General features: G+C 43.0%; 1 protein-coding gene across 4 annotated transcripts; it reads left to right on the top strand.

Moving 5' to 3' along the window:
- Positions 1-15: 15 nt before the first annotated feature.
- dtwd1 (DTW domain containing 1) lies at positions 16-11,213 on the top strand. 4 transcript variants are annotated; one of them, XM_038813260.1, is made up of 5 exons: positions 16-107; positions 4,475-4,782; positions 7,455-7,598; positions 7,931-8,246; positions 10,565-11,213. In XM_038813260.1, the coding sequence occupies exons 2-5, from the start codon at positions 4,501-4,503 to the stop codon at positions 10,795-10,797; spliced, it is 975 nt and encodes a 324-aa protein (XP_038669188.1). In that variant the 5' UTR covers positions 16-107; positions 4,475-4,500; the 3' UTR covers positions 10,798-11,213. The 4 variants fall into 4 exon arrangements, with proteins under 4 accessions (XP_038669188.1, XP_038669185.1, XP_038669187.1 ...); XM_038813257.1 differs by having other exon boundaries at positions 30-304; XM_038813259.1 differs by lacking the exon at positions 16-107 and adding an exon at positions 418-575.
- Positions 11,214-13,433: the final 2,220 nt, after the last annotated feature.

Genomic DNA, 13,433 nt, shown 5'->3' with positions numbered 1-13,433 from the left:
CGCCGCAAACATTCCCGGAAACAATGGTTCCCACCCGAGGAAGGGACTGTGGTGTGTGCGTGCACGGCGTGTGGCCGTGGTAACCTTCCGGTGTGTCTAAAACCGCGGTAAAGGAAACGAATTATCGTCGTGTTGTTTGGAAAAAGGCGTCTTTTTGGACTCCAGACCAGAGAGAAGGCCGGAGTTTGGTGCATGCGCTTTCGGGGCACATTTCATCTTTCGTTAAATTTCCTTTCACTGCAAAATGAAGACACTTGTGAGCAGTTGACTCAGTGGGAGAAAACACCACTAGACACAGTGTCATGTGAGAAAGTTTATTTTATCGAACTGTGCTGTCATCTCGGTTACAATTTACTGCAATCCGGAAATGGTCACAGTTCATGTCAAGGTGTTGGGCATAGATGTGGCTGTGTAGAATATACAGCGGTGTTTCTTATTTTTCATTTATATTTAAATTCTCCATCCTGTCTGCTAAGAGGTTATACGAGAAAGACTCTATAAACATACAAATGTTAGTGTGCAAAGATGTGTCGGTTTGGTGGGGTTACGGACACAGGGTGGATGAGTGGGTCGAGGTAAGGTTTTTTCAGAGCTTTGGTTCTGATTCGATGGGCCGAATGGTCTTGGCCTCGCTGCCTTCTGTGCTGTACAGTAAGAAGTCTTACAACACCAGGTTAAAGTCCAACAGGTTTGTTTCAAACACGAGCTTTCGGAGCACGGCTCCTTCTTCAGGTGAATGGAAAGGCTTGTTCCAGAAATGTTTATATAGACACAGTCAGAGATGCCCCGGAATGCGAGCACCTGCAGGCAATCAAATCATCAAAGATGCAGAGAGAGAGGTAACTCCAGGTTAAAGAGGTGTGAATTGTCCCAAGCCAGTTCAGTCGGTAGGCCTCTGCAAGTCCAGGCTTGTTGGTGGGGGCCGAATGTAATGCGACATGAATCCCAGATCCCGGTTGAGTCCGCATTCATGCGTGCGGAACTTAGCTATAAGTTTTTGCTCAGCAATTTTGCGTTGTCGCGTCTCCTGAAGGCCTCCTTATAGAATGCTGACCCGGAGATCAGAGGCTGAATGTCCTTGACTGCTGAAGTGTTCCCCAACTGGAAGGGAACAGTCCTGCCTGTTGATAGTCGCACGATGCCCGTTTATTCGTTGTCGCAGTGTCTGCATGGTCTCGCCAATGTACCACGCTTCGGGACATCCTTTCCTGCAGCGTATGAGGTAGACTACATTGGTCGAGTCGCACGAGTATGCGCCGCGTACCTGGTGGGTGGTGTTTCCACGTGTAATGGTGGTGTCCATGTCGATGATCTGGCATGTCTTGCAGAGATTACCCTGGCAGGGTTTTGTGGTGTTGTGGTTGCTGTTCTGAAGGCTGGGTAATTTGCTGCAAACAATGGTTTGTTTGAGGTTGCGCGGTTGCGAGGTTCCTCGTCACAATGGATGTCTCGGCACTCTACACCAGCATCCCCCATGACGACGGCATTGCTGCAACAGCCTCAGTCCTCAACACCGACAACTGCCAATCTCCAGAAGCAATTCTGCAACTCATCCGTTTCATTCTAGACCACAACGTCTTCACCTTCGACAACAAATTCTTCATCCAGACGCACGGAACAGCCATGGGGACCAAATTTGCACCTCAATATGCCAACATCTTCATGCACAAGTTTGAACAGGACTTCCTCACCACACAGGACTTTCAACCGATGCTATACACCAGATACATCGATGACATTTTTTTCCTTTGGACCCACGGCGAGACATCACTGAAACGACTACACGATGACATCAATAAGTTCCATCCCACCATCAAACTCACCATGGACTATTCTCCAAATTCAGTTCCATTCTTGGACACACTCGTCTCCATCAAGGACGGTCACCTCAGCACCTCGCTTTACCGCAAGCCCACAGATAATCTCACGATGCTCCACTTCTCCAGCTTTCACCCGAAACACATTAAAGAAGCCATCCCCTATGGACAAGCCCTCCGTATACACAGGATCTGCTCAGACAAGGAGGAGCGCAACAGACACCTACAGATGCTGAAAGATGCCCTCGTACGAACGGGATATGGCGCTCGACTCATTGATCGACAGTTTCACCGCGCCACAGCAAAAAACCGCACCGACCTCCTCAGAAGACAAACACGGGACACCACTGACAGAGTACCCTTCGTCGTCCAGTACTTTCCTGGGGCGGAGAAACTACGACATCTTCTTCGCAGCCTCCAACACATCATCAGCGAGGATGGACATCTTGCCAAGGTCATCCCCACACCCCCACTACTGGCCTTCAACAACCGCGCAACCTCAAACAAACCATTGTTTGCAGCAAATTACCCAGCCTTCAGAACAGCAACCACAACACCACAAAACCCTGCCAGGGTAATCTCTGCAAGACATGCCAGATCATCGACATGGACACCGCCATTACACGTGGAAACACCACCCACCAGGTACGCGGCGCATACTCGTGCGACTCGACCAATGTAGTCTACCTCATACGCTGCAGGAAAGGATGTCCCGAAGCGTGGTACATTGGCGAGACCATGCAGACACTGCGACAACGAATAAACGGGCATCGTGCGGCTATCAACAGGCAGGACTGTTCCCTTCCAGTTGGGGAACACTTCAGCAGTCAAGGACATTCAGCCTCTGATCTCCGGGTCAGCATTCTACAAGGAGGCCTTCAGGAGACGCGACAACGCAAAATTGCTGAGCAAAAACTTATAGCTAAGTTCCGCACGCATGAATGCGGACTCAACCGGGATCTGGGATTCATGTCGCATTACATTCGGCCCCCACCAACAAGCCTGGACTTGCAGAGGCCTACCGACTGAACTGGCTTGGGACAATTCACACCTCTTTAACCTGGAGTTACCTCTCTCTCTGCATCTTTGATGATTTGATTGCCTGCAGGTGCTCGCATTCCGGGGCATCTCTGACTGTGTCTATATAAACATTTCTGGAACAAGCCTTTCCATTCACCTGAAGAAGGAGCCGTGCTCCAAAAGCTCGTGTTTGAAACAAACCTGTTGGACTTTAACCTGGTGTTGTAAGACTTCTTACTGTGCTCACCCCAGTCCAACGCCGGCATCTCCACATTCTGTGCTGTAGGAATTCTATGGTTCTCTGTTAAACTTGTTCCCTGTTGAGCAGTTGATTCTGCGTCAACGGCAGATGAGGATTTCGGCAGCAGATGAATTGAAAGAGCCGATTTCCTCTGAGACTGCATTCCACCGGATTCACAAAGCTGCAATCCCATCTCTAGTTACTGGCACAATAGCAAGTCTTTCACAAACTGCTAGCATCATTAAGATGACATTGCCCCTCGGTTTCTCCAAACTCCAGCCCCTTGCCTGCACCCAGCTATTAATAGCTCTCGAAAACCTCATTTAGCCCTACTTGTCTCGTGCCTCCTAACTGCTCCCAGTGCTACTTCTGTGAACTGCAAACCATAGGTGGTCCAAACTGTAACCGGTCCCCTCTCCCAGGACCACCCAGTTAAATTGAAACGATTGAACCTTCTTAAACTCAACCCGTCTGCCATGATGATGTAGCCTTTCCAGGTTCATTGAATACTTTTAAATGAATTTAGCCCTAACTCCCCAAACTAAACATTTCTCTGAAATAAAAACAGAAAATACTGGAAAAAATCAGGTCTGGCAGTACCTGTGAAGAGAGAAAAAGAGTTATTACTTCAGGTCTGTAAGTCATACAAACTCCAAAATGTTAACACTCTTTCTCTTTCCATTCGCAGTCGCACAGTGGGCAGCACTGTTGCTTCACAGCGCCAGGATCTAGGCTTGATTCCCGGTTTGGGTTACTGCCTGTGTGGAGTCTGCATGTTCTCCCCGTGTCTGCCTGGGTTTCCTCTGGGTGCTCCGGTTTCCTCCCACAAGTCCTGAAAGACGTGCTGTTAGGTAATTTGGACATTCTGAATTCTTCCTCTGTGTACAAGAGCAGGCACGGAATGTGGCGACTAGGGGCTTTTCACAGTAACTTCATTGCAGTGTTAATGTGAGCCTACTTGTGACAATAAAGATTATTATTATTACATGCTGCCAGACCTGCTGGGTTTTTCCAGCATTTTCTGTTTTTATTTTAGATTTCCAACATCTGCAGCATTCTATTAAACATTTCCGTGGACTGAACGTATTTGCCAGTAGTGTAGCCATCACGGCTCCAGTGCTCCGGCTAAGTAATCCATCCTATTCTGACTGTATCAAAGAAATGTGGGTAACCATTTGAACTCCCATTTTCATTTAGGTGTTCTGGCAATCCTTAAAGCATGCTATTTTAGTCAACCTACCTCTACAGCAACTAGCTTCCCAGGACTAAATGTTACCTCTAAAAAAAATCAACACGATCCATATGAACTAGATAGTTGTCACAAAATAAACAGTGAAATACTAAAACAAAACATTCTTAAGACTGAAAAGCAGTATGTTTTTTTTCTTAATTACAGAGATAAATCTGTGATGATTCCTCACAATGTCATTGAGCTTGGAAAAAACCGTTGAAGACACATTTTGCACTGATGCAAGTAAATGTGAAGGTTCTGAAAGGATGTATGCTCAACCAAGTGAAGCTGACAAACAAGAAGTCTCTGATTCTTTTAAAGATTTGAAACTGGCTTCCCAGACAATACTAGAAACACTCCAACAAAACGGTAGATCAAAATGTCCAAAATGTCGGAGCTCAAGGATGTTTTACTGTTACTCATGTTGCATTTTGGTGGATGGTGTGAATTCTGATGAGATACCTCAAGTCAAGGTTAGTAACCAAGGTTTTATCATCACTCAGGGTTGCATAATACAGAATTCACTGTGTATCATTTCCAATGTTCAGAACTTTAATGGGTATTTCAACTTTCAGCTAACCACACCATCCTGACTCCTCACCTGGATGTAAAATGCTATTTTTTTTAATGGTTCTGATACAGTAAATGAAAAGGAGTTTGTAACTATTCCCCTCTCTTTAACGAGGGTTAATTATAAACTGGCATTCAGAAAACTTGAGGGGTTGCAGTGAAATGGCAGTGTTCTTCCTCTTCTATGCTGCTCACGGATGCTCAATTTGAGTTCTGCCAGGATCACTCCCCTCCTGACCTCATTACAGTCTTGGTTCAAACATGAACAAAAGAGCTGAATGCCAGAGATGAGGTGAGAGTGACTGCCCTTGACATCAAAGCTGCATTTGACTGAGTATGGCATCAAGGAACCCTAGCTAAACTGGAGTCAATGGGAATCGGGCAGGGTGGGGAACTCTCCGCTGGCTGACGTCATACCTGTCACAAAGGAAGATGGTTGTAATGGTTGGAGGTCAATCATCTCGGCTCCAGGACATCACTGCAGGAATTCATTGGGGTAGTGCCCTAGGCCCAATCATTTTCGGCTCCTTCATCAATGACCTTCCTTCCATCATAAGGTCAGAAATGGGGATGTTTGTGGATGACTGCACAATGTTCAGCACCATTCACGACTCCTCAGATAATGGAAGCAGTCCATGTCCAAATGCAGCAAGACCTGGACAATATCCAGGCTTGGGCTGACAAGTGACAAGTTACATTCGCGCCACACATGTGCCAGGCAATGACCACCTCCTATAGAAGAGGATCTAACCATCGCTCCTTGACATTCAGTGGCATTACCATCGCAGAATCCCCCACAAACAATATCCTGGGGGTTACCATTGATCGTAAACTGAACTAGATTAGTCACATTAGTATCATGGCTACCAGGGCAGGTCAAAGGCTAGGAATCCTACGGTGAGTAACTCACTTCCTGAACCCACGAAGCCTGTCCACTGTCTACAAGTCAGGAATGTAATGGAATGTGCTCCACTTGCCTGGATGAGTGCAGTTTTAACAATAGTCAAGAAACTCAACACCATCCAGGACAAAGCAGCCTGCTTGATTGCCCACCCTTCCACAAACATTCAAACCCTCCACCACCGACAAACAGTGGCAGTTGTGTGTACAAGATACACTGTCAGAACTCGCCAAAGTTCCTTAGACAGCATCTTCCAAACCCACGGCCACTACCATCTAGAAGGACAAGAGCAGCTGATACCTGGGAACCTCATCACCTGGAGGTTCCCTTCCAAGTCACTCAGCACCCTGACTTGGAAATATATCGCCACTCCTTCACTGTTGCTGGAGCAAAATCTTGGAACTCCCAGCCCGAACAGCACTGCGTGAACCTACACCTCCGGGATTGTAGTAGTTCAAGAAGGAAACTCACCACCTCCTTCTGAAGGGCAACTAGGGATGGGCAACAAATGCCAGCCTCTCCAGTGATGCCCACATATCGTAAATGAATTTTTAAAAAAAGGAAATCTAGCCATAGTGACTATAGAATGATCAAAGCATCATTCTTAGTGGGTTTTTTAAAAAACTTTTTCATTCAAAAATATATAAATAACATTATGTATTCACACTCGGATGAAGACTTTACTTCTATATGGGGCTGGTTTAGCTCTCTCGGCTAAATCACTGGCTTTTAAAGCAGACCAAGCAGGCCAGCAGCACGGTTCGATTCCCGTACCAGCCTCCCCGGACAGGCGCCAGAATGTGGCGACTAGGGGCTTTTCACAGTAACTTCATTGAAGCTTACTCGTGACAATAAGCGATTTTCATTTTTCATATATCATCACGCACGACCTATCTGCCATTGGATTGGAAAATCATATTTGCAACTTTGGAGATGAGAAAGTCTGTGATTCATCATGAGTTTGAGCAGATTGTTTTTACGCAATGATGAAAGTACTGTAGTGACTTATTTGAAATTTGTCCATGTGGTGTCACAGCTGAAATTGATTCTGTACATTTATGATGCCCACACACATTTCTGATGGGCATCGTTTGTTCTTCAACCACTGCCACGTAAAACTAGCCCTGTGTACATGACTTCAATCTCCCATTAGACTGCTGACATTTGGTGCCCTCTTAAATAACCTTGCAAGAATCCCATTTGTAAATTGTTACTTTTATTATTAATAATAATAATAATAATAATCACTTATTGTCACAAGTAGGCTTCAATGAAGTTACTGTGAAAAGCCCATTGTCGCCACATTCCGGCACCTGTTCGGGTTGGCCGGTACGAGAATTGAACTCGCGCTGCTGGTCTTGTTCTGCATTACAAGCCAGCTATTTAGCCCATGGTGCTAACCAGCCCCTCTTCAGAGCCCCTTTCAGAGTAACTGGGGATACCGATATACCTACGTCCCACGAGCACATTTTTAAAAGAATGACGTTTTGCCATTTAATGGGATCTTGCTGTGAGCCAATTGACTGCTACATTTTCTTGCAGTACAGCAGAAGACACTCAGACATCTTATGTACATGACAAAGGCTGTATAAGTGCAAGTTTGTTTTTAGCAATATTTTGTGCCTATTCATTTTGACCTTGTTAAAAAGGTTACAGTATATTTTCCGTTACCAGCTCCCTTTGAAGATTGATATTATCAAACATCCTAATGAAACTGATGGCAAAAGTACTGCTGTACATGCAAAGTTGTTGGCTCGAGATGATGTCAACATTTACACATATCCCTGCATGCCAGAAAATGAGGAGGAAAAGCATGAAGTAAGTTATCAAAAAACACTTCTTTACCCGAGACGATGTGGTACCTTTTATTGTTCATCAGTCTGTTTTAGCTTGATACCACATCCCATTTATCTAGGCGAGTTATTTTGAATTTCCCTATTAATGCCATTCTACAACACAATAGTAAGAGATGTGTTAGGTCGGTTCAAGGTAAGATACTGGAGTCCAGCTTTTCCAGCTGCAGGAATTGCATGATTAGAGCATCCAGAGAACTGAAGGTTTTAAAAAAAAAAAATCATTCTGTTTTATCATTTTGTAATAGTGTGTTATTTTAATCCATCTTTATTTGATACTTACCTTCTCTGTTTTAGGTTGTAGTGGTGTTCCCTGGTCCAAAGTCAGTTCCCCTTGAAGATCTTCCCAAGCACTTATCTAACACTGCTGTTCAGAAATCTGTTCCTACAAAACCTTCCAAGTATGCCGACAGCCTTGATGAGAGCATAACTTTGGAAGGACCAGAACATAAACGTGCAAAACATGACCACGACAGCTTGGATGCTAGAAACCCAACAGAAGAACAGGATGCTGAAGAATTGAAGATCAAAATGGCCTCATTAAAAAGGGTGATATTTATTGATAGTACCTGGAATCAAACCAACAAAATAATCACAGATGAACGTCTTCAAGGTACCGTGTAACCTAGAGCGTTAAATGAACAAGAATTGTCCATCAAATATGTTTCTGTCTTGCACAAAAGCAGAATCGCCAAATATTCTGATCTGACTAATAAATAGCTGATCAGATAAAATTGTTGCCACAGACTTTTATATTTAACAAATCAGTTCACTATCTTTCACAGCTACTTCAAGGCAGCTACAGAGAAATTGTACTTAAATTATTTTGTTCTCTCTCATACTAGCGTGAGTACAGGCACTTTACAAATGGGTACAATGAAAATGGATTTGGAACACAATGGGCCCTAATTACAAAGATGTAGTTTGTGGCTTAGGTTAAAGTTTGGGCGGTACGGTAGCACAGTGGTTGCTTCACAGCGCCAGGTTCCCAGGTTCGGTTCCCAGCTTGGGTCGCTGTCTGTACGGAGTCTGCACCTTCTGCCCGTGTCTGCGCGAGTTTCCTCCACGTGCTCCAGTTTCCTCCCACAAGTCCCAAAAGACGTGCTATTAGGTGAATTGGACATTCTGAATTCTCCCTCAGTGTACCCAAACAGGTGCCAGAGTGTGATGACTGGGGGATTTACACAGTAACTTTGTTGCAGTATTAATGTAAGCCTACTTATGACACTAATAATGATTATCATTATTATTGTTTGCCACGAAGTCTTTGGTAACATGATTGACGTAAAGCTTCATCATATCGCACAAAGGAAAGCAAACGAGATGGGAGTAATGCTTTGTTTCAGAAATGCTGCCAGTTGTTCATTTGATTCCAGATTAATGTCATGATAATCAGTTTACCATCTATGATCTTGGTTCATGTTATTTTTAAAATTATGTTAAAATTTCTTTGTGAAAAATTGCATAGAATTATATCAAATATAATGAAGAAAAAAATGTCGCGAGTAGGCTTCAATGAAGTTACTGTGAAAAGCCCCTAGTCGCCACATTCCGGCGCCTGTCCGAGGAGGCTGGTACGGGAATCGAACCGTGCTGTTGGTCTGCTTTAAAAGCCAGCGATTAACCCTGTGAGCTAAACCAGCCCCTGGTACAGATATACAGTACAGAAAGAAGCTATTCAGTTCATTCCAGTGTTTACGCCTCACTCTTCCTCTTCTAACTTTGTCAGCATAAGCCTCCAATCCTTTCTCCCTCATGTAGTTATCTAGCATCCCCTTAAATGCATATATACTGTTCACCTCAATTGCTCCCTCTGCTAGCAAGTTCCAGTTCTTACCATTAGTAGTTTTGTCTGAATGGCCTGCTTAGTTTCTTAATGATTACCTAACATAGATGGTCCATAGTTGTGCTTTCCTGCAGAAGTGGGACACTCTCTGTGACTACTCAATTGAAAACTTTCATAATTTTAAAGACCTCTATTAGGTCACCCTTCAGCCTTCCCTTTTCAAGAGAAAAGTGGCCTAGCCCGAACAGAATTTTTCTGATAATTTTCATAAGACGTAGGAGCCGAAGTAGGCCATTCGGCCTACCGAGTCTGCTCCACCATTCAATGAGAACGTGACTGATCTGAGATGATAAACCTCAACTCCACAACTCCTTATCCCCATAATCCCCTTGATTCCCTCACTGATTAAAAATCTATCTAGCTCAGCCGCTAAAATACTTAACGACCCAACCTCTGAGAATACTGCTGTTTAAAGTCAAGGAAATTAACTACAGGTTTACCGTTACTTTTAATCGGATCCTTGGATAACGATCAGTATGTGTGAATGCTAAGCAGGACACAATCGGGTTTGGCCTTGATATCTGATGTCATGTTAAAAGTAGGTTTATATAATGAAATATAGCCACTGTAGTAATAAAGCTGGCATTGTCAGAACAACGAGAGATGGTGGCTTAGTGGTAATGTCAATAGGCCAGTAATCCAAAGATGCAGGTTAATAATCCAGGGACATGGGTTCAAATCCCACAATGGCACCTGGTGGGATTTAAATTCAATTCATAAAATCTGGAATTGAAAGCTAAGTCTCAATAATGCTGATCATGAAACTATCACTGATTCTCAATGATGAAAATCCCATCTGATTCACTTTTATTAAGAAAGAAAATCTGCCATCCTTCCTTGGTCTGGCCTACATGTGCCTCCAGATGCACGGCAGTCTGGTTGGCTATCAAAAGACCTCGAGGTCAAAAAATTGCAGATCTTGCCAGTGGCATCCACATTCCACGAAATAGTGCATGAAAAAAGCAGGAAGGAGAAAATGTTGGCATCAAAAAAAATTATTGTTTACGCTGACTTGGTGGAAGTGCATATAAGTGTTCACAATTCTCACAAAGCTTTAATATTTTCTTGTACCCTTTACTTTGCAGAATTACTTCATGTTGAACTAAGGACACGAAAGACACGTTTCTGGCGTCGCCAAAAAGGAAAACCAGACACATATCTTGCAACAATTGAGGCCATTTACTATTTTCTGGTTGATTATCATAGTTTGTTTTTAAAGGAGAACTATAACGGGGAATATGACAATCTGCTTTTTTTCTATTCATTCATGTACAGACTAATCAACAAAGCTAAACAAGCGGCTGGAAAGCTGAACTGAACTGGAAACTCTGGTGACACTTCTACAATTTGACGTTTCATTAAGACATTATAATTTGTAGGCTAGAACTATATATACAGTTTAGTAAATTCTGCCTTTTTGATATCCATGATTAAAACTTGTACAGCTTGTTTAATTATCTAGTGGTCTCTGAACTTTAATGAATTAAAAAATGTAGAAAGTACTTTCAGTGCAAGGTGTTTAAAAATTATAATCAATTATATGAATTTACTAACCAATGGGCAGGATTTTCCTGTTGGGCCTGTCCCAATACTGGAAATTCCCACCCAAGGTCAACAGACTAGTCAAGGTCTGTCAAATTTTCCATCCCCTTTGCGACGATTCCCGCAGTGGGTGGGACAGAAAATTTTACCCCAAAGTCCTGTATGTTTTTCAAATAAAAGCCTTGTTCGCAATATCTCGACTTTTTAAAACCAGCTCGCAGAATATGCTCATAGAAATGGCCTTTCTATCAATGATGTGGAGATGCCGGCGTTGGACTGGGGTGAGCACAGTAAGAAGTCTTACAACACCAGGTTAAAGTCCAACAGGTTTGTTTCAAACACGAGCTTTCGGAGCACGGCTCCTTCTTCAGGTGAATGATTCAGGCAGATCATTCACCTGAAGAAGGAGCCGTGCTCCGAAAGCTCGTGTTTGAAACAAACCTGTTGGACTTTAACCTGGTGTTGTAAGACTTCTTACTTTCTATCAATAACATTGGTTTATAAAGTCGAATTTGGTGTAAATTCAGGATTGGTTGAAAAGCACAGAGTCTGAACTAATGACCAAGGTGAAACAAATTTTGATATCTGCGGGGTTAAGAAAAACTACTGTTAATGAAACACAAACAGTTTTAACACAATAGCAACATTATGAGAAAGATCATATAAAGGAACAATTATGTTGATTCCAATCACTGTCCATACACTAAATTTATATTTAGCTTCCCATTAATGACACACCGTTGTGGCAGACTCAGTAGTGCAAACAAGATTTTTCTAGGATTTGCATGGCCCTGCCACTAAAGTTAGGATGGACTAGTAAAAGGACCTTGGTGGGTGAATTTCCACAGTATATTTTGCCTTGTCGATTAGCAGTCATGATGCTGCTGTGCCGATGGGCAGTCTCTGGAGATGAGCAAACTCTTATACTTGCCCTTTTGTCATAAACTCTGTAGTTTGATAGGGTTATCCCACAGGAATATGTTGCCTGTAATTCAGCCGACTGCACAAGGCAGATCTAGATTCACAATCTTTGGTAGGTAGTAATTGGTAGCTGCCAACAGATTACTTTAAAACACTATTTATCCATTGTAATTTTCTGCTAATGTGCTAATGTTATTAGCATTAGTTAAACAACCAAAGGGGTTCCAGGACAATGGTGGGCAACCTAGGCTAGTGAATGGACCACATGAGTGACCCTCCTTCATCTCAGTGGCCACAAGATTGAAATTGGACCATGACCCCATGGATAAGATTAAATGCATTTAATACACGCCATATATTTCATAATGCTTAATCATTTATATATTAATAGAGCTATCATCACCTTCAAACTGTCAAAATAAATATTTAAACTTTGGTTGCAGAGGGAATGCATGGCTCTCTGTCAATGTTGTGTGCAGTCAGCAAGCACCTCACTTCACTCGCCCTTGCTTTGCGTGCGTAGCAGTTCAGTCATACCGGCAGGAAAAAAAAACTACGCTGATGGGAATCAGCAGAATGTGGCAACTGTGTGCAATGGTAACAGTCAAAAAAATTTCTTGTGAGCCGCACTTAGCATCTAGGTGGGCTGCATTTGGCCCCCGGGCCGCAGGTATCCCACCACTCTGCTAATATCTTGCTATGGTCCCAGGGCCGAAATAACCAATTAGGGATGGTATGATGCAGCAGGTTATTTGTTATTTTGAAAGACTCTTGGAATGGTAATTATGTTAAATCAATATTACTGAAGCAGCATGTGGGCAAAATGTAGCATTCCTCACTGACCTGCTTTGGGTGAAGGCCACCCACATTTACTTTGCATTTTGGAGTTGGCTGAATTAAAATTTATGACCAAAGGCCGCTTTCATTTTTTCTTTATGGAGTATTTACTTTATAAAAACATTGCTATCGCAAGTGTATTGCAAATTTAATACAAGCCAGAACTAAAGAATGACGTTTGCTGGGATGTTTTATAAGATCCTATACCCGTTGTTTATCTTGAATTTTCAAGATGACACACTTTGCTGGCAGAATGATTAGAGAAGAAGCCAAGATCTAATTGCCCACAGTACTACACACTCTGCCAAGGTCTTGTTTAAAGACTTCACACACACCGCAACGCTTTCATGTAGACATCTGAAATTTATCTTGATTATTTTATCGCCCTTCAATATTTATGAAGATGGATGGTCACATTTTTCAAATGCTTAATTACTTTCTTTGAAATGTATTAAACAAGTGATATGTGGTGCATTGAAGCAACAATCCCTGGGAGATGTAAGAAGGGCCCCAGAAGGAGAGGAACACAAGCTTGAGTTTCCAACCTCAAAAGGATTGAAGGTCTGATAAGCAAAGAAAGAATTATACACAGTTGTACATCTTTTGGTGGCTGGCTTAAAGCATTATTCCTACGGATTATGGCGCAGCTTGCTT

This window comes from Scyliorhinus canicula, chromosome 12 (assembly GCF_902713615.1).
Source record: "Scyliorhinus canicula chromosome 12, sScyCan1.1, whole genome shotgun sequence".
NCBI lineage: Eukaryota > Metazoa > Chordata > Chondrichthyes > Carcharhiniformes > Scyliorhinidae > Scyliorhinus > Scyliorhinus canicula.
Note: the sequence above shows the minus strand (reverse complement) of the source record. Positions and strands in the feature narration are given on the sequence as shown.